The 21,894-nt window shown below is 45.4% G+C and overlaps 1 protein-coding gene across 1 annotated transcript; it reads right to left on the reverse strand.

Annotated features, from left to right (window-relative positions):
- Positions 1 to 5,725: 5,725 nt before the first annotated feature.
- On the reverse strand, positions 5,726 to 20,664 carry LOC144728914 (galectin-9B-like). The gene is made up of 9 exons (XM_078608658.1): positions 20,232 to 20,664; positions 18,013 to 18,101; positions 15,538 to 15,748; positions 11,316 to 11,435; positions 11,019 to 11,114; positions 10,869 to 10,889; positions 9,506 to 9,594; positions 7,752 to 7,914; positions 5,726 to 6,201 (listed from the first exon to the last, which is right to left on the reverse strand). Exons 1-9 carry the CDS (start codon positions 20,271 to 20,273, stop codon positions 6,052 to 6,054), a joined length of 981 nt encoding a protein of 326 aa, XP_078464784.1. The 5' UTR covers positions 20,274 to 20,664; the 3' UTR covers positions 5,726 to 6,051.
- Positions 20,665 to 21,894: the final 1,230 nt, after the last annotated feature.

The raw sequence follows: 21,894 nt of genomic DNA on the forward strand, positions 1-21,894 counted from the left end.
ATTCTCAATGCATCGCAAACCACTTTCACCAATTACTGAACCCCAAGCGAGCGATGTGAGTGGTCTTTGCTTACCACCGAGAAGCCCAAGGTCCAAGCTCACTCTGTTGTACTATGCTACGTGGAACTGCAGCAGCAGCAGCAGCCAGGGAGGTAAAGACATTGGAAACAACACTGTGCTAATCCCATCTCCAATGTCCTGCACCTTACGCAGTGTCGTGCTGTGTGCGCTTGCTACGGCAATAGGACATCATAGCTCTCTCACTCGCTTTGCTGTCTCGACATTATATAAATGCAGATGCTGTTGTTCAGAGCTCTACCGCTTAAGTTTCAATAGTTGCAGAGGCCCTTGATGCATTGAAATTTGTACCAAGTAGCTTGCATTGGAATAAATCAAGGCCATCACAGAGCAGTAAAATCTAACTCCACGGTTTTCATCAGTGGCGAGTGAAATCGTAATCAGTCTCTGGACCGTCCCATTGATCAATAAAGAGATAAACTAAACTGCACGACAGACACAGCAATGTGGAAACCTTCATCTGGTAGTGGATTGTAAAAAGGTTGTATATTATATAATAAATCTTGATTTTAAGCTTTCGTGACTGCAGGAATCCATACTCTTTGGTTCTTTCGGTAAAGTCACGTAGGTAGAAAATATAATAGATCACGACGTTTCGATCGCCACGCAAGCAATCGTCTTCAGGTGGGAGAGAGAAAGTAATCAATTATTGGTTTATTATGAATGAAGGCTTACGAATACTCATGTGGGTTTTTTTTAGTAATGTTGCTTCTCTGTTGGCCTCAGCGCCGTTTACCGAAATTCGGGTGTCAGATAAATTTGTGGACGTAGTTGTACATTTCTCTAAACGGGGAATGGGATGCTGTGGAAACATCACCACAAACACCCAAATTGGTGAATCAGTTTCTCTCATTTCCCTTTGTTAAATTGTGTTGGTGTGAAATGTAGCCCTAACTGCACGAGGCTGTTGCACATCACATCTGCAATTATCTCAAATCAGCCAGTTATCCTTGACACAGTCCCCCCTGCCTTCAAATCCTAGACTTTGCTCACGCTGTTGCTGGTGGAATGGCCCCAGCCAGGACACACTCTCGATAACCCTTCTAGAGGGGAATTTGGCCTACTCTTCCACGGTGTCCAGAGGTCTTGAAAGGGGTGTGAGTACCCACACTTTACCCCACCACAATCAACCTCCTGACCGACTGAGGTATACCCATTAATACGGCTGGGATGACTGAAACGTTGGCATAATAAACGTGTCCCATTGTTTCATCGACCGCGCCGGGAGATAGGCGCCACGGTGGCGAGATGTTAATTCCCTCGCCTGGTATCCAGGAGGTCGTGGGTTCGATCCCGACCCCGACGTCTATAAATTTGGAGTTTGCATGTTCTCTCCGTGGTCGCGTGAATTCTTCTCCGGGTCCTCCGGTTTCCCCCTCCACATTTAGAAACACGCGTTCAGAGTATTTGGCTGCTATATATTTCCACATAAGCCACTTCGTGGAGCTATCATTAGTGGCCAGATCGCGTCTGAAAAAGAGCTATATAGCTCAGTGGGCCTTACCTGGTTAAAAAAAAAAAATTGTTAATAGTTAATAGATCGAAGCTAGCCACGATGCTTAACATAGCCCACCACCCACATCCAATCCATCATTTATTCAAAGTACATTCGACGCTTTGCAGCATCTGCATTAAAGATTCACGCGATGGTTATTATACAAATCTATCAAAGGGAGACATGAAAAGTCAAAGCGTGGTCTCTGGCACGTGGCTGAACAAGGCCCCCCCCCCTCTCTTTCGGAGCCAGTCCCAGAGTTGATCATTAGGGGGTTCACACGTCGACTTCAAACGCGTGCTTGTGTTTCATTTAGAGCGCTTGGAATAACACTCCCACCACCACCACCAACCTCCCCACGACGCATTCTTGTTGTTTCTGTTCTTGTTACGCGGTAGATTCCTGGAACAGAAATTACATTTGCCACTGCGGTAAATAATGTAACAGAAATACGGTCGTGCATTTGAGAGAATCGCCACGTGACAGGCGAGTGAGTTGAATGATGCTACTTGTTTCGTGACGGAATCACCCAGGTGTTCCCGTCTCGTCGCATCATCTCAGTAATCAATCTTAATTTAAATATACCCACAACCCTTCACAATGACATCGCCACTGAGCGCTTCGCAAGTGAACATACCACGACATCAATCTAATGTAAGTTACACAAATAACAATAAGTAATTCCGCATTAGTTTAAACTGTATAAAATAGTAAAAAAACTACAATAGCTGGACAGTGCTTGGATAGGCGAGTGGAGCACATAACAACAGGCGCTGTAGGCCCCGAGGGGATAACGTCCTCATCCGATGGGCCGTCCAATCCAATCCACTGTTGTGCTGTACTCTGCCCCAATGCCTGTGCTCCCCGCCTTCACCATCCCGCATTGATGAGAGCGCTCAATAACTGTCACGTAACCCACACGACCCCCGCTCGGCGTGGGGAGGCCCTCATCCAGCGCTGGAACGTCGACAACACGGGCCGTACGGGCACAGCAACACGTGCGTTTTCGTTTGATTGTTCCATGTCCATCGTTTGGGTCTCTCAGGCGCCAGGACGGCTCCCCACGACTCTCCCGTGTCGCTCTCGCGCCGTGCCCTCCCCGTAAAGCTGCACCCAGCTCCCTTCTGGCACCGGGAGATGCATCTCCCAGGCCAGACCGCTTCATCGGTGGGCGGTCGATCCGTCAAAAATGAACAAACGGCACCAGCGGACACTGACAAAACATCGCCCCCCCACCACACACACAGCCGGCAGCTCCCTCCCTGCAGTCTCTACAGCTGCAGCAGGCAACCAGCGTCGTCTATCTTTAGCACGGGGGGGGGGGGGGGGTTGAGTGTGCGAGGGACACCCCTACCTCCTCGCTCCGTTGGGCATTGATGGCTTTTGCCACCCACTACCACCACCACCAGGGCCCGTGGGCTCCACGGCACATCCGCAGACGGGGGCACACAGCACACGAGGGCCAGGGTCACCGGGGGGCAAACCCAGCCAGCGGCCCGGCTGTCCGCATGCGAGAGGGTGGTGGTGACGATGCCCCCCACCTCTGGCTTTCTGCCTGTGCTTCCCACTGCCCGCAGCAGTGGTAAGCACAGGCAGCAGCATGTGCATACGCCGCCACCATGCTACCACCCAGTCACATTTGAGGGTCTCTCAAAACAAGTTCTATCTTCGTGAAAATGTTTTTTTGGACACGTCTTTTTAACGCCAAAACTTTTAACTTGTTAAATCTTGACTTAAAGCTTTCGTGACTGCAGGAATTCATTTTATTTGGGTCTTTCGGTAAAGCCACGTAGATAGAAAAAATAATAAACTTGTTGATAGCGGTCGAGTGAGCGGCCCGCAAACCGGAAGGTCGCGAATTCAAATCCCGGTTCGGGTGTCGACTCAGACCATTCAATGGTTACCACTTTTTTTGGTGGGGGGGGGGGGGGTCCACAGTGGCTATTCTATAAACAAGACTCGCCCCCGTCATGTGAATGTGGAATTTATTATAGGCTCAGGGCTGTAGACGGAAGATGAGCACAGCCTCAATCAATGCTCATTTGAGCAGGGCATCACTTTGGAAATGGATGAGTGAGAAATGCAAGAAGGCATGACATTGGCAGTAGGAGACGTTAATTTCAATTTTTTACCTACGTGACTTTACCTAAAAAACCTAAGAATAGTAGGAGACGTGGTGGCTAGAAGGGATTGATGGCTGGTGGCCGAGACTCATGATGGAGTGGTGGCCCAACGAGTGAACGCACCTCCGATTAACAGGGTTGGCTACGTACGGCGCGAAAGAAGTTCAACATGCATTCGTACAACGCGCCCGCGAGAAACTGCTCATCACGGAGATGTGGCAGAGTGACATTGGCCCTTGTGCAGGAGGTCGACGGATTGCTGCATTGGAAGACGGCGCCAGATGGCGACGGATTAGTGGCGGCTTACATCCTACAGTGGATAGACCACGGCTAATGATGATGAATGTGCCTCAATAACACACCTGTCAATCCATACGGGTTACCCGCATTCTTGTACAGGGAAATTGAGTTTGCAGGTCCATACGGCGTACAAGCCGTTTCAATACGGGCAGAATTCGTTTTTTGTCTATTTGTTTGTGTTTCTCCCTTGTGATGCGACCTTATGGGATGAACGTCGAGATTTATAATGGCACGGGGTGACCAATAAGGTCTGAATTTGTCTCTAGTATGGTAGGCACTAATAAGGGTTTGACAGATATGCAATAAAGCTGCATAATTTGATCTAAGCTTTGGAATCATATTCTCCGATTTGCCCAGTACAGTAATGCACTACTGACAATCACAGACTTTGAGCTGAACACAAGGCTTCATTGGAAACACATTTCGCGAACCAGTGCGCTACATTCTAACGAGTAACAGCAAAGTCGCGCACAGCAGTCATACCGACCTATCATCGCAAAAGTGCGAGCCGAAATGTTCAGCGTGACGCAAAGTAAAAGTCCTTTACAACAGCGACGCCTCGTGGCTCACCTGAAAATTGTTCCGATGGAGACATCGCAGCGAACTGGCCGAGCACAGGGAATGATCGCAGGGTTCAAGGCCCGCCGTTCCACGCACGAGGAGGAGAAATCACAGCGATGTACGACTCTCCGCTAGTCCTGACGCGGTGAGTTGGCTTGGCCACCTCAAATGTGAAACTGTCACCATTGGAACCTCCTTTGCCAGTAGCAAAATATGATAATTGGTTTTTTACCCTTTTGGCGTCATCTGGTCCAACACCATGTGAGACTAGGCTCTAAGAAAAGCTGTCTCGGGTGTGGACCAATCAATTTCAAGGACAGTGCATACATTATCAGAGTTGTGTTTTTTTTTCATTACGACTGCAGGTATTGTGGTCTATGCAAACATGACTCCTTGTAAAAAAAGGTGTCAGTTTTGTTGCCAGATAAAAGGATAAAAAACCAATTATCATATTTTTCTACTGGCAAATGAGGTTCCAATGATGATAATTGTTGTTTTACCCTTTTGGCGTCATCTGGTCCAACACCATGTGAGACTAGGCTCTAAGAAAAGCTGTCTCGGGTGTGGACCAATCAATTTCAAGGACAGTGCATACATTATCATAGTTGTGTTTTTTGTTTGCATTCCGACCGCAGGTATTGTGGTCAATGCAAACATGACTCCTTGTAAAAAAAGGTGTCAGTTGCCAGATAAAAGGGTAAAAAAACAATTAGTATTTGAATTTGTCGTTTGTTGCTCCGCGTCTCCAGCAGCCTCGTGGAATAAGAAGAGGCTCGCCACAAACCGGCCACCCGAGTTCGAATCCCGCTCACGGCCAACACCAGTGACAATTATCCGAACCGGTCCTGGGCCTCCCCTAGATCGACTCAGCCTCAAATGAGTGCCTGGTGCGGTGTGTAAACATCGCTACTGGGGAGAGAAGGGCAATCGGGCGTGGTGCTGGCCACCCAACCCCCTCGTTTGCCGTGCCGGTCTTCATAGGTGCTCGCTAACAGCACTTGCCCTAACAATATGTCAAGGCTATACGGGGGATCTTTGTCTCAGGTGCCCCCCATCACCCCACGTGACAGCTCTACTTTGGCCCCGCCATGCGAGAGGAGATGGAACCAGGCTCGGGTTGAGTGATGATGACACGAAGGTTTTTCAATAAATCAGTAGCAGAACAACATTTTAAAAGTATGTTTTAATTCAGTCATCCATAGCAAATCATCACAATCACTGTATTTAAAAAAAAGCATGCTCTACAGATTATATCACGCCCTCTCAAGCAAACGTGTCTACTCGACAGTTGGAGCACAAAATCCGTCTTTTGGAGTGTTGCTCATCATTGTACTACTTACTGCCTTTGCTTCACGAGTAATCAGCTGATTGGCACACATTTTCAACGACTAAAAAGCAACATCAGGGGAGGGGTGGGCCGGAGTTTGGCGACACCGCCAAACGATCCTTCGCGGAGGGTTTCCCTCTGCCGTGCGGCGAGCGAACGAGCTGCGCTTACTGCAGCTGGACATTGGTGAGGGTCACGTCCCCAGACACCTCCAGCTTCACGGCCCTCCCCACGGGCGACATGCGATGATTGTAGGAGAAGAGGTGCTGCCCATTGATGGACACCTTGTAATCGGTCGGGTCGCACTGGATATTCATCTGCAGGACATCACGCGGGCAGGGCACTGATTAACATCGCAGCTCCCCCGGGGCCTCGGATTTTGAGCAGCCCCCCATCCCACCCGACCCCCTCCCCAACCTCAATAAATAAACACACAGCCTTACAATGTTGTAGTAGTAGGTTTTTACCCTTTTAAACTGGTACAAAACTGACACCTTTATACAAGGAATCATGTTTGCAATAACCACAACACAAGTAGTCAAAAATGCAAACAAAAAGAAGCAACGCTGATAATGATAATAATATGCACTGTCCTTGAAGTTGATTGATCCACACCCGAGACGGCTTTCTTTAGAGCCTAGTCCCCATTGGTGTTGGACCAGATGACACCAGAAGGCGTACAACTCAAACACTGCAATATCAGAGTATTGAGAGCTCGGGGTAAGCATTTACACTATGAGATCTCTTTTACCAGTGGCAAATATAGTAGTAGGTTTTTACCCTTTTAAACTGGTACAAAACTGACACCTTTATACAAGGCATCATGTTTGCAATAACCACAAAAATGACTACTTGTGTTGTGGTTATTGCAAACATGATGCCTTGTATAAAGGTGTCAGTTTTGTACCAGTTTAAAAGGGTAAAAACCTACTACTATATTTTGCCACTGGTTAAAGAGATCTCATAGTGTAAAAGCCTTACAATGGTTAAATACTGTGCTGTAATAATCTTGCTGTAGCAGTATGATAAACCCTATAGGAGGTTTGCAATTCGGCCATCGCATTGCTATGTCATACTAAAATGTGCCGAAATTACACTTCGGCTTTAAAATGAAAAAAAAAAATTGGTGTCGTTTCGGGAAATGGCCATTAGCGCATGTGCTATTGAGGTTCATGTTATTTGTGCTTGTGAACTCCTGTCGACGTGGTACCACTTGAATAATTTGTGCAATTACAAGTTTCGTCCCATTTTTGATTTATAGCTCTACACGATTCGTACTTCACATTTACACAACTAGAACTAAAATAACCAAAAAAGTGGAATAACAATGATGCATCGAGCATGGGAGGTGTGAACAGTGAAGTGACGGGATTGAATACACTCAGAGGGGATCCTCCAAATCTATCGGCAATGTTTAGATGTGAAGACAAAATGGCGTTCTGTTTGTGTTCTCTTGCATGCAGTACGTGCATCTGACAAACGGACACATATTTGTGGTCAGCGCCAAGTTTGTCGTTTTTAACTTAAGAGTTGACCTCAGGTGCAAGTTAACCTACCAACCCATGGACTTTCTCTTTGGTTCTTTCGGCAAAGTCACGTATAAAGAAAAAATAATAAATTAAATAATAGCATACGACGTTTTCGATTGCAACACAAGCAATCATCATCAGGTATAAATGAAATAGCAACAAAAATCTAACCAGAAAACTATAGACAGACATATAAGCAGACAGATATTACAGAGATACATAGAGAGAGAACACACATAGGCACACAAATTAAGATTGAACCCATGGACTAGCAAATGTCAGGGTAGAGAAAGTGAATTTTGAGCTGGATTTGCCGCTTGGGCCAACTACGACCTTACCTGGAAGCCCTGTCCTCTATTGAAGGGGAAGAAGGGCACCTGGCGTTCCTCGGGACCCCACGACTTATTTAGATGGGAGTTCCTCACGAAGACGTGCTCGTCGAAGCGAGGGTTAAGGTGCAGGAGGACGTGGCCACCCGTGATTTGGAGGTTGACGGCGAACCTGGAGCGAGAGGCGAGTGGCGCACAGCAAACAGGGTCAACGACAGGATGGCCACCATCAGAAGGGGTTTTGGGAAATGTATTCACAACAGGTTCTATGCTTCTAGATTTGAAGCTTTCGTGACTGCAAGGATTCATACTCTTCGGTTTTGTCGGTAAAGTCACGTAGGTAAAAATAAAAAATAAAAATAATAGAAATAATAATAGAAATAAACTTAGAAATCACGACGTTTCGGAGGCAACACAAGTCTCCGTCATCAGGTGGGACCGTCACAGCTAAATGTACTGTATCAAGTGATTTATAATTTTATTTCTATTATTATTTCTATTATTTCTATTTTTATTATTTATTTTTACCTACGTGACTTTACTGAAAAAAACCTAAGAGTAGGTTTAATGCCCTATTTTTGTTTAAACGTTATTTGGCCATATTCTCCAAATTTTAATCCATTTGTAGTTTCAGCGTCACGCAATAAGACGAAGAATCCATTCGCATCTCTCATGGCAGTGCAACCCTTTGTGCTAAAGAACAGCCCATGGAAGTGGATATCACAGAGCTCCCTCTGAGATGTCCATTGCATGACAGTCACACTGACAGCTTTAATCATCAGAGTTGGAATTTGCCAAATGAAGTGCAAAATCTAATTTTATGCTATGGGTTTTTTGTGCATCCATGAACTCACGGCATGTGGGAACCTGGCTAAATCACAGGTGGGTGTCTGGATTCAAACCCAGGATCTCAGCAGAGCCGACTCACCACTTTGAGCCTCTCAGACAATTTTACGTTGTTTCAAGTGCTGTAAATGAATGACAGCTCGTAATGAAACCTTTTGGAAATTAATGGAAACAAGTGAATGTAAGATAATAACAAAACACTTTTAGAATAAAACTGATGAACATAAAAACACATTATTTTCTCACGTCAGATGGTGTTGCTATTACAACCATTCAACTCCCTGTGCTGAATTAATTACCAGTAATTACACATTTATCTTTCCCTTGAAAGCAGTAGCAGTGTGTATGCTGTGGTTGAGAAGCCACGCACCTCATGGGAAGCTGCGTGAACTGCAGGCGCCACTCTGGTGGACAAAGCGCTTGCCAGAACCACTGCCATCGTATTCCACTTTCTCTGGGGAATTCTATGCGAGTCTGTGGGTCTCTGTGTGTGTCTATGGGTTTATGTGTGTGTCTATGGGTCTCTGTGTGTGTCTATGGGTCTCTGTGTGAGTCTATGGGTCTCTCTGTGTGTATATGGGTCTCTCTGTGTGTATATGGGTCTCTGTGTGAGTCTATGGGTCTCTGTGTGTGTCTATGGGTCTATGTGTGAGTCTATGAATCTCTGTGTGAGTCTATGGGCCTCTGTGAGTCTATGGGTCTCTGTGTGAGTCTATGGGTCTCAATGTGAGTCTATGCGTCTCTGTGTGAATCTATGGGTCTCTGTGTGTTTATATGGGTCTCTATGTGAGACATCCAGGGTGAAGTTTGTGGCCTCCTGCACTCGGATCCATGAGCCACCGCTGGCAGTGACCCATACTGTATAACTCAGAGTGTATAACTCATCTCAGGAGGTCTCTCCCGTCCCAAGCCCTCACCGGTGAGCTTTGGGGCTGACCACGCCATTCATGATGATGATGCGTCCGGTGTATAATCCTCCAGGGATGTCACAGCTGTACGGCACTGCCTGGTAAATCATATCAACAAATTAATGTTTGTTGGAAACTTTAATATTTAGGTTGATGCTCCCACATGCCCTGTCAAAGCCAAGTTTATTGGTTCATTGGATGGTTGTGGCTCGGTCCAATGGGTTTACCTCCCTTCTACAAAAGCAAAGAAACCATCATCGATGGCCTTGCACCACTTAGATCACAGGTGGCGTTGCTAAAATGTTCCTGTCCCTTGTTTAACGATCGTCTTGGGGCTCTGAAGACTGTGGTGCGTCGTCTAGAGCATACATCGAGGTCCACTGGTCTTGCTCCTAATGCCGAGGCTTACAAGCTCCACCTGCTGGATTAGCAGGACGCTCTGCGCAGAGCCAAAGTACATGTTTACTCCTCGCAGACAAAGAAGCTTAGCCCACGTGGTCTTTTTAAATTTTCCGAGCGCCTTCTTAAACCTTCCGTGTGGTCGCCACAATCCCCGACGAGTGAACTCTGCAACTCCTTTCTTCATTTATTTTGCTAGAAAATTGAAAACATCCGATGCAATCTTTCCTCCAAGAATGAATTTTGCCAGGTGTGGTGGTACGCACGCCTGCAACCAGCGTTCTCGAGGCAGGGTGAGTGGTCCGCAGACAGATCACGCAGTTGTTGTGAGACTAATCCCCACTGGACTGGTGTGACATGTTTATGGCTACTGTTTTATTTTATTTTTCTACCTACGTGACTTTACCGAAAGAACCAAAGAGTATGGATTCCTGCAGTCACGAAAGCTTCAAATCAAGATATGGCTACTGATTTTAGAAATTTCACTTTGAACTAATGACACATTGAAACGATCTAATGAGGAACCCTTTGTGAAGGTATTGAGAATAACAACGGTTTATAATGAAGGCCTCATACCGTGAGGGCTGTTTGGCCATACATCACCACGCTGGTCAATGCGGGTTGGTGAAGGGGTGGATGGGACCATGACCTTGATGTTATCCGTTATCAGGAAACAATCTCAGGTAGCCGGATTCAGAGCCCAGCGCGAAAACCACTACACCACTACTGCCCCCAAATATACCATGTCATCTGTATTATAAGACGGTCTGGAAAGTAAGACGCACCCCACCGATGTATCTGGCGTTAATAAAGTTCTAGTAATGTTGTTTGATGCCAACCAGAGTATAAGACTTGTCTCCAACTTTTGGTTTAAATACAGGGTGAAAAGGTCAATCCTAAAACACAGAAAATGCAGAAGGTGAATTAATTACAATTTAAATAACATAATTAATGTGATAGATAAGTTACTTACTGGGTTCACGGCCAAGGTCATCTGAATAAGGCAGACACACACACACAATATGATCAATCGACTGGAGACACAGAATGCAATCAGACTGGGCAGCTTAGATTGCTCACCGCGCTATGATCAGTGCATGCGAGAGGTCATGGGGACACCCACCAGTCCACCTGGGTATGGTGGAGGCTGCGCTGGCATGAATTGAGGGGGCATCATCTGTGTCGGTGGATACGTTGGTGGAAAAGGTTGAGGGATCATCTGAAAAATAAAAAAGAAACCTGGTGAAACACCATTGACATAGCAAACATGCAGCACGTACTGTAGATATGTGTGTGTGTTTAGTATACAGTACAATGTTGACAAAGATTCCTTCGAAAGCTTACACGTGTTGTTGGGGCAAATTTTAACGATTGGCTCGGGGAGGCAGATAAAAGATAAACCTGGCCATGGTGGACGCACCTGGTTTTGGGTGAAGGAGATGGAGTAGACGTTGACGGTGCCCGCGATGCTCAGGGTATCCACGCTGGCAAAGTGGATGCGGTGCGGGTACTCCATGAAGTGGGACCCGTTCACTGCCACCTGGCACAGCACGCAAGATCAAGATGGCATCATGACCAGAGCCGATGGTGCCACCTGCAGGACACACCACTGCTTCACCATTATTGTTATTATTCGGTCGCCCGTTTGCATTGATCTCCCTGGGCGGTAGTTGAAACAATTGGTGGGTTTCTCATGAAGCCCCCGCTTTATGTCCACCCAGCAATATACAGGGACTCCTCTACTTACGAACATTCAACTTACGAACTTTCAGAGATACGAACACACTTGTCCGTATGTCCAGTTGCCGTTCAGACCGAGAGTCGTAAGTTCAACCTCCGCGCAATAGATGGCAGTGGTGGCATCTACATCTGCAGAACATGATGAACCAGTGGCATCGACGTCTACAGGAGATTATACAACTTTGAAAGTCATTCCCTGCTTTTAGTATACATGCCGCACAACACGTTTGGAATTGAACGGAGTAAAGTTGGACTTATGAACAAATCGTCTTACGAACAGACCTCTGGAACCTAACTCATTCGTAAGTAGAGGAGTCCCTGTAAATGGTTACAATCCAGTTTAGTCAATTGGCAGGTCACGTGTGTGTGTGTGGTGGGGTCAAAAGTGGGTACTCCCAACTCTTCTAAGATTCTTGACCAGTATGGAAGAGTAGGCCAAAATTCCGTCAATTGGGAGGTTCCCCGGAGCTCCCTATTGCGGAGGCCCTTCTGCCAGCAGTGAGGCGCTTCTGCCAGCAGTCAAGTGAAGTCAGCGAGCCGTTGCAGAGCTGCCCCTCTATCCCGTCAGCGATTGTAAAAAAAGAATGTAACGACTGGCGCGACCTTTGTCCGCCTCTTATCTCGTTTAGGCAAAGGTCGGAGCCAGTTTGCCCAATCTCCAGTCTTCACCATACACCACAGCAAATCCATCCACTTTCATCATTTTCTCCATCCAAAATAGAGTTCTACAATTACGCTATGTACACCTCCGGTGATTGAGAAACACAGAAGTCCACCATGTCGGCTCGTGTGAACTGGATTCCGAGAAGATCCAGTTTTAAGCAGGTCGTACGCGGCCAAATGGTTGCGCTGGTTTGCTAGGAATGTCAAACAGTGACATGTCGCAGTCGGCTTCCCCTGTCATCGCAAGTGGCCTCTGCTGGTATGTACAGCGGACGTGTACATCCCCATTCTCCAGTCTACTGCTGGATGAAGGCGTCCCCATACTATGTAGACTCTGGGAGTTTATTTGGCCATACTTCACCACTCTGGTTTCCACGTGGGTTGGTGATTGCGGGGAGCAAAGCCATGGTAGGATTAAAAGAACAGCGCAATGAATTTATGACCTATTAAAAAAATACAGCGTGCTTCAAAAACATGTTAACACTATATGGGACTACGGATTTTAGTGGAAAAAGAACGGATAATACACGGTAAAATGAAAATAAATGTATGTTAATAACTTCAAAAAGTCAAAGGAGTCTCCACTTTTTCGCCATCGTTGTCAACGCGTGCCTGGAATCTTCTCCAGGTGGTCTCCAGAGCCCGGGGGCACTTTTCTTGTGGCGTTGTTGCAAATTCTCAGAAGTGTTAAAACAATTTTTTTAAGCACCCTGTATATTTGGCATTCAATCTCCCCATATGCAAATAGTTTAAGGGGTTTGTTTTTGTCCTTCTCCGCATGTATTTCATGGACCGTATATTTACTCGAAGCATGTTTTATTTTGTGGCGTGCGGGAGCTCAACGGATTGTTGCATTGTTAGACCACGAGAGCGTTCTACCTGATGACGATTGCAATCGAAACGTCGCATTCTATTATTACATTTATTTTCTTTCTACGCGACTTTACCGAAAGAACCAAAGAGTAACTCCTGCAGTCACGAAAGCTTCAAATCAAGTTCGAACCACGAGAGATGGCGAGCGCTTGGGAAGGCTTTTATCCAGCAGTGGAACGACTATAGTTGATGATGATGGGATTCATCTTCTTGGTTCTTTCGGTAAAGTCACGTAGAAGGGAAGTAATAAAATAATAAAAATAAAACATAATACAATTATTCTCACGACGTTTCGGTCACAACGCAAGCAGCCGTCCTCAGGTGAAAACCAGGTCCGTCGAGGCGACAGAGTCTGAATGAAACAGCACAAGAGCTTGGAGCATATATATATAAGCTGGGCGCCTTGACAAATGAATTTGCATATCAAGAGGAATTTAGCATATTTATGGGAAATGCAGGAATGTGATTAGTACTACATATGCATGTGCATTATGCAGGATTAACAGCATCAAAGGGAGCTGCAGTTGCTGCTGCTGCAGTTGCATTGTTATACCACGAGAGAGTTCTACCTGATGACGATCACCTGAGGACGGCTGCTTGCGTTGTGGCCGAAACGTCGTGAGAATAATTTATTATGTTTTATTTTTTATATTTTATTACTTCCCTTCTACGTCACTTTACCGAAAGAACCAAGAAGATGAATCCCTGCAGTCACGAAAGCTTTAAATCAAGATGATCGGATGATGATGTAAAGTTAAGATCGCGGATTGTAATTGTTTAATCGATCAGAAAGCACAACGTACGAAATAATGTTGGCAATTAACTCCCATAACGTGCGGTCACCTATTTTGCAGACTTGGCAGTTAAACGTCACAATTTCGATATTCGGAAGCCACTGGAGCTAAGCACATTACATCTTCATTGAAAACGAGTTTCTTTAGAACTGCTTTTTGTGTTTAGTTTGTTATCCATCCCGCACCTCCAATTATCACAATTGGCTACATACGGTGCAAAAGAGGTTCAACAAACACACACACACACACCTGCACTTCTCTGTCCACTGATAATTAATGGCTTTTCTTTTGGCTGCAGGGTACAACAGCGGCTCCATAGTACTGTAATTGCAACCACAGCCCGCAATGGCCTGTTACTGGACAGTGTGAAAACATCAGCCGAGTTGTACCGCGCGGACGTAAAGTTTATCTACAGCAAATAGCCTCGTTGCAACGACGCCTCTTCGGAGTCGTAACGGAAAGCGCCGATTGCGTTACTCCGTGCGAGGAATCTTTACCTTTTGCGCGTGGGCGTTTAGCGGGCTCTAAATATTTCCACGGGCACCGTCACGCGGCACGCCGCCCAGGCAATCAGGTTTCAAACACGAGTCGAAAAAAAAACACAAACTCTCGGGACGTGACGCACAGCGCATCGTTGTCAAAGAAAGGTGCGAAAGGGCTCTGTCAATGTAGAGAACATTTAGAATGACACGTTATGTACGTGACAATTTTGTTGTGCTAACGGTTATGAGCATTTGTGAAGGAATGTACGCGAGCTGTATGCGAGTGTTACGTTAAAAACTAACGGAGTGAATCGGTGACATAGCCGATTGAGTGTGTTATTTATTTATTTTGTATCGCGCCTTTAGCAAAAGGATCGCCGCAAAGCGCCCACATCAACATTTTAATTAAAGTATAAAAATGTTGTAAATCGGAGAGAATAATAACCAGCGAGTATAAAATGTTCTAAGACGCGTAAATAGACAACAACAAAATGACAAAACATACTTAACAGCTGAACAAGACTGTACAAAATGCAACAAAAAATACGAATGAGATCCTACAAATTTTGACAAAACACACTGATTCTTGAATAAATTCACGTCCACAAACCGTGACAAAATTTGTATCCATAGATAGGACTTTTTCATATTTACTTTCGTATTTTGTTTTTTCATTCGTCGTACGAGGGATTAGGCAAGCACAGGTGAGTGTACTGCATTGTGCGGCCTGGCTGAGTTCAATTCCTGGCCAAGGAGGGATAACATCTGTGGTTTCTGTTCCGCTTAACCCCCCCCCCCTCACCCACCACTCTTGTTTATCCTATACTGATCAGCACGGTGAAGTATAGTCAAACAACTTTCATGACTGAAACGTATGGGGTGCCCTTCGTCGACCGGCCGAGTGACATCGGACTGTAAATGGTAATACACTAGCTATCCCAATGCGTCGGTTCAGTGATGCTTTACTCAAAAAAATTCTCACCTGTGCAGCGCGTCCGGTTTGTCGAGCGTGGACACATTTTTTCTCGAAGCGCGTTTCTGGCAAATGTTACGTTGAGCAGGAAGCCGCTTCGAGTCATTTCAGACTTGCCTTGAAGTTGTGGTTGGAGACCATGAAGATGATCTCAAAGGCTTGGCCGCGCATGATGGTGTTGTGGGCCCTCTGCTCCTTGCCCCACGCCTGCCGCTGGAGCGTGTTGCACACCACCTGATGTGACCCTTCGTCCCAGCGCGGGTTGAAGTGGAATGCCACGTCGGCCCGCGGGGTCACGGCCGACCCGCACTGGAAGTCGATCTGGAACCTGAACAAGCGAGGAGGGAGAAGGAGACCTGGAGTGAGCGGCACGGGGCCGCAGCCACGGCCGTCGCCAGAGTTATACTGGATGCGGTGTGCATCCAGTATAACGGGGAAAATATATTTCGGCTTGCCGACGTGGACTGGGTCTGGCGAAAGTTAAGCCGTGCTGCATCAGCGCAAAGAAGCATGGACAGATGCATGGTTGACATTCAACGGAGAGACAGAAACAGGAGAATTTGGATTTGAGAACATGTTCAGATTAAAGACAGGTTTTTGGATCTAATAGTAGGGTTTTACCCTTTCAACGGGTACAAAACTGACACCTTTATACAAGGGATCATGTTTGCAATAACCACAACACAAGCATTCAAAATGCAAACAAAAAGAAACAACTCTGATAATGATATGCACTGTCCTTGAAGTTGATTGGTCCACAATTGAACAATGTTCACAGTGACCTTGCACTGTGATGCTGTGTTGCAGCTCTAGCCTTGGTTTAATCCACGCATCTGGTTGGATGCCACTGTGCTGGCGTAATAAATCACAACCATAAAGCTGCAAATAAAAAACAAATTTGTCAAGGTATCGTCTTGGCCAATCAACGCTCCCAGGTGAATAAAAGGAGTACCGCTTCATGGGAAACCAACACGGAGCATACAGTGCGTAAAAAGCCCTCGTTGAATCGATTAAAATAAATTATTATGCTCAGAAAAAGCATCCAATCTTGGAAGAGGTCGATTATTTTCACTTTATGTGTTCTGTGCAATGGGTTCGTGGGTAATTGCGAGGCAGATAAATCGCAACAAGACTGGTGGTTATCTTATAGAAAGCCTGACCCCTGCCATAGGAATGTGGAATTTCCGCAGCTGGCTGAGTGGTGCCAATGGAGATGAGTACTGCACCATTGGGAAGGAGACGCATAGGGCATCATTGTCATATTGACGATTATTCATTCCAATCGGAATTTCCCCATCGCCAACAATACAGATGGCCAGTTTAGCACGTAGTTGGCTTTCGCGACCAATATCATCCATAATAGAGGTTTTTTGGGGTTAGATCGTGTAAATATATAAATGTGTCGTTAAACCCGCCACCACCCGACACAGCCAACTAGTAAGGGTTGTCACGTAAACAGAACGTGCCAATTCGTCACTAGTACAGCACTAGTGTGTAGTGTATAGTGTAGTGTATAGTAGTGTATAGTGTAGTATACTAGTACAGCACTAGTGTATAGTGTAGTAGTGTATAGTGTAGTAGTGTATCGTGGTGTATAGTGTAGTAATGTATCGTGGTGTATAGTGTAGTAGTGTATAGTGTAGTGTATGGTGTAGTAGTGTATGGTGTAGTAGTGTATAGTGTAGTAGTGTATAGTGTAGTAGTGTATAGTGTAGTGTATAGTGTAGTAGTGTATAGTGTAGTAGTGTATAGTAGTGTATAGTGTAGTAGTGTATAGTGTAGTAGTGTATCGTGGTGTATAGTGTAGTAGTGTATAGTGTAGTGTATGGTGTAGTAGTGTATAGTGTAGTATACTAGTACAGCACTAGTGTATAGTGTAGTAGTGTACAGTGTAGTAGTGTATAGTGTAGTAGTGTATCGTGGTGTATAGTGTAGTAGTGTATAGTGTAGTGTATAGTGTAGTAGTGTATAGTAGTGTATAGTGTAGTAGTGTATAGTGTAGTATACTAGTACAGCACACCGGTGTGTTGGAGAGCCAAGCCACAACGTTTGCAATCTGAGTACGACGTTTCGTCAGTAATTACAACTAGCTTCATCAGGCGACAGTCAGATTTGTGGAGAGGTTTACCTGTTTCGCTCCTTTAATAGAGGCGTAAATGTGGTGACCACGCTTCTGCGCTCTTGCGCAAAGTGGGGGGGGGGGGTATTAACGAGTCAACGTAAATTATGCATGCACATTATGTGAGCCCATTGATCTTGTCCTTCCTGTCAATTGTGTGTATTAACATATCCGTACCAACGGTAATCACTATTGAAGTTTGGTGGCCTGTAAAAGCATTAGTTGATGATTCGCTAACGAGCAGCACTAAGTCGGTTGCTATCTGAACGGTTCAAATTATTACAAAAAAAAGAACACGCGTGCCAACGAGGACACTCAATTGATTTCGATCATGTTGACGTTCTGTGCAAAACTAGCTACGAATGGCCAAGACTAATTAGAGAATAGATCGAAATTGAAAGGAAATAAATAAATAAATATGTGTGGGTGGCATTTCAAAGGCATTTTTCAAAAGTTCCAGGATATGACCTTACCTTCCGGAGTGATGGGGCGTCATGCCCTTTATCATGACCATCTTGCCATCGGAGAGGCCCCCAAAAATCATGCCCACGTATGGGATGGCCTGCAGGAAGGACAGAGGTGTGGTGAAAGGTAGCACATCAGTCCGACTTAAGAACGTTAAAGTACACATATTTAGATTTCTTTAAAACTTCATTTTATGCCCCTTATTCTTGCTTTGTTCAAGCGATGTGCTGCTCATATCAGCATTGCTGGGATGCTCATCTTCTCTTTACGGCACTTAGGCACTATTGGAAATTCCACATTTCTATGGCGGGATCGAGTCTGTTCATGGCACATACACGTTTGACTTTCTCACAAAACGATGATATTTTATCAACCCTTGAGGGATGATGGACTGAGTCAACCCCCAACCAGGAACTGAAACTATCAAAAAGTGAGTCGCTTGCTCTAGCAATGAGCCGCCCGGTTTGATGGTCAGTGTCATCAGGGCCGGGTTCAGGTTCTTGTAGATCCTAGGCACTTCTGCTTCGTAGGTCTTCAGTGATAACTTTCTACAGTTCCTGCTGCTGCCCCATGTTCCCACCGCCGCTGTCACTTGCTAAAGCTGATAACAAAAACAAACTGTCTCCAACACTGGTCGAAAAAAAAAAAATTCTGGCCTGGACTTTTGCAGCTGTTTTAGACTAATTTCAGGGTGCTGATTCCAAATCTGATCTCAGATTTTCTCTATCACATTATTTTTATGCTATCGGCATACCCCCATTTTCATTGATTTTACCCGAAATTAAGTCTGTCACTTATGATTGCAAGTTGTTGCCAGTCAGTGACTGCTTTAGTGTTAAAATATGGCGCTGTATTTTTTGGATAGTGTGTTTATAATATCATTTTATGTAGATATCCACATTTATTTAATATTTTTCTTCTGCAGTTTTTATTGAAAATGCAATATTTGATATCTCAAAAACCTGACGTGATAGACAAAAACTGATGCCAGATTTGGAATTAGCACCCCAAAATTACCTTATGCCAGAAAAAGTGTGTTGACCAGTGTAATAAACCACAGGACAACGACGCCGCTTGTCTCCCCCCTTGCATTACTCTCTATTGAGAATGAGATTGTGCGCAAAAACATCATTTGTAGATGTTATTGCTAATTTGGAAATGGAAAAAAAATCTAGAAAAGTTCATCTCCGGTCTTCAATTCTCTCACCCGATGAAAACAAACCGATTGACATTGACATGACTCTGCCTCTATGTATATGCACTGTGCCTATCCTTGCTATATACATATATTTATTGAAGAAGATATCTGGGTTACATTTTTGATCATACAAAAAAAACACGGTCAACGTTTTTTTTGTCGTAAGCCCATTAGTTTTCGTAGGCTAATACGGGACCATTATTTTAAACAAATGAGAACTATTAATTCTCACACCTTGGACTGCAACACGCTTTCCAGCGTGTGCGTTTACCTTCACAATTATTTATTTAGCCGTTTGGAGGCCAACGATTTGATTTGTTTAATAAACATTTAGCGTTAAGGTGTCTTACGACAGTGAAACACAATGTAAGTTGCGGAATTAAATGTAAAATATTTCAGACGGCGAGTTAGCAAACGCATTCGAGTAAAGCAACATTCAGGCCATGCACCATTCCAAGTAGCAACATTGAAACAAACCGGTAGCCGTCACGGCAAACATATTTAATATTTGCACTTAATAATAATAATTGCTCTGGTGTGTGTCCGTCCACGTTTGAGGCACGTAGGATCTTCTTGGCGAACGTTAGTCCCTCCTCACGATGTGACACGGACGGACAGAGTGAGCGCATCAACAATTGCAATCTTAGTTGGAGAGCGTCGACAAGTATCGGGTAAGGATTGTATCACTCGTTTACAGCGCTGAAATTTCATTTTCCCAAGGTCCGTTGACTTTCCCACGAAGTTATGCGGCACCGTAACTCGCTTCATCGGGATTAAAAACTCGCAACTCTCCCGACCGCCAGATGCCCTTCCAATGGCAGAGCTACGCAGCTGTTGTATCGCTGCGAAGTCTTAGAAACAGAGAGAAATCAAACAAAACACGTCCTCCCGCAAGCGAATTCTAGAGGAGAAATCAAACGGACAGACAAAAATAACAACCACTCAGCGCACAACGGTGTGTCTCCCGTCTTTAAAGACGACGATTTGTTTCGCGAGCAGCGAAGGGGTGGGTGTACAACTGTCACTTACCGGGTTGACGATATCACTCTGGACTGGTGCGTAAAACGCCATGGTTTGATTTCTCTCTCCCTTTCTCGCAAAGCCTAGAGGAGCCTAGAGGAGTGCAACAGCTAAGAGTGAAAGGGAGCGAAGCACAGGCGGAACGCAAGTGGGCTGAACAAGGAAGTCGCTTGCCTCTTGCTCAAAGGGCTTTCAGTTACGTGTGAGCTGGCGTGGTATCAGCGATGGGGAATGGCTTGGGTTTTTTTTTTACACAACTGCCACGGCTGATCGATAATTCGTGAAATATCTTGCCGATAACTAAGCGAGCGTGAACATTTGTTTTTGCGCGCACACTTTTACGAATCCTGTCCGTCTGGCCACACACGCGCACCCATCGTACGCTCTTTGAAAACAACATAGTTTTGAAAATAATCCATTCTTTGCAACAACGACAATAAATAGTTGTGACTCAAGCATGGACTTTGGATATGTCGCATGTGTAGGGCCCGGAGACCCTGGTTAAACTATAACGAAGGCTGAGGTTGGCGCACGGGGTACAGCAGCAGCAGCAGCTCGGCATGCACGATGGGGCTTGCCTGCCCGATCACCGACGGTGTCGTTTGAGGTCCGTCGAAGCGGATACACACACGGTGTGTGCTCTGATAAATTAATGTTTACAAATATAGCACTCGCAGTGTGTGCACACATCATGTGTGTGTGTGTTGTTACCCAATGGACGTTGTGTGTGTGTACCGTGCCAGCCTCCGCTATTACAATACCCCCAAATTTACTGAGCATGATGAGCAAAGCTTTTCTGGGAAATCTTGTGCTATGCCGCCGTTACGCGTCACCAAGACCAACAGACACTGACCACAGAATGCGCGGTGCTCAGACGAAGAGAGGCATATCTGGACTGTTTTTTGTATAATTCACAAGACTCTGGAATTTCATACAATAGCACCGAGCCATGCAAGTGCTATATTTGTCAACATTAATTTATCAGAGCACATAATATCTATTCAATAATAGTAATTTACGTCCCTTTTAAGTCGACTAAGAGTCACTGCTGGATGAAGGTTTCCACATCCTGTGTCGGTTACGGGTGATGTTTTACCATACTTCACCGTACTGGTCATTGTGGGTTGCTGAAGAGGTGGGGTATTGGGGGCGGGGGACCCACGGCCTGTCCAGATGTCACTCGTCACTGACGTCAGCAGAAGGTGAAACACGAATTTGGTAAGCGGCTTCATTGTGCTTGTATGTACCATTTTGAACTTCTTTCGCACTGTACATAGCCAACCGTGCTAATGCGAGGTGCTTACCACAGGGCCACTGTGCTACCACTCATCTCAGAGGTAATAGTACCAACATTAGATACGAGGGTATACCCGGAGGCTCCATATCAGCATCTTTGCCTCCGTGACATTGCTACTACATCATGGCCATCTAAGCTTGAGACACACCCCTTACGTGTGCGCAGTGTGCTCATTCACAGACACTAGCAGGAGGTTCTCTCTTCTATTCCGGTCTTTACAGCCTTAGGGGACAGCCAACATGCTGACAAACCCACAGCTTGAAGAGGGTGAAGATCACGACGACGACGACTATTTAAAAGTTTATTCATTTCTCAATCATGGGCAGTTCTCTGTTTTGAACAGCCAGAAAGACCAGGAAAAAGAAAACCAGGAGG

The sequence above is a fragment of the Lampetra planeri genome, chromosome 30 (assembly GCF_965212315.1).
Source record: "Lampetra planeri chromosome 30, kcLamPlan1.2.h2, whole genome shotgun sequence".
NCBI lineage: Eukaryota > Metazoa > Chordata > Hyperoartia > Petromyzontiformes > Petromyzontidae > Lampetra > Lampetra planeri.

Bases quoted from the DNA above. Each gene is read 5' to 3' on its own strand.
- LOC144728914 (XM_078608658.1), bottom strand. From the start codon at position 20,273: ATGGCGTTTTACGCACCAGTCCAGAGTGATATCGTCAACCCG. The intron at 11,115-11,315 runs GTGCGTCCACCA...TTTATTTTTCAG, and splicing joins TCTCCTTCACCCAAAACCAG to ATGATCCCTCAACCTTTTCC. The intron at 7,915-9,505 runs GTGAGGGCTTGG...CTCTCGCTCCAG, and splicing joins GTCAGCCCCAAAGCTCACCG to GTTCGCCGTCAACCTCCAAA.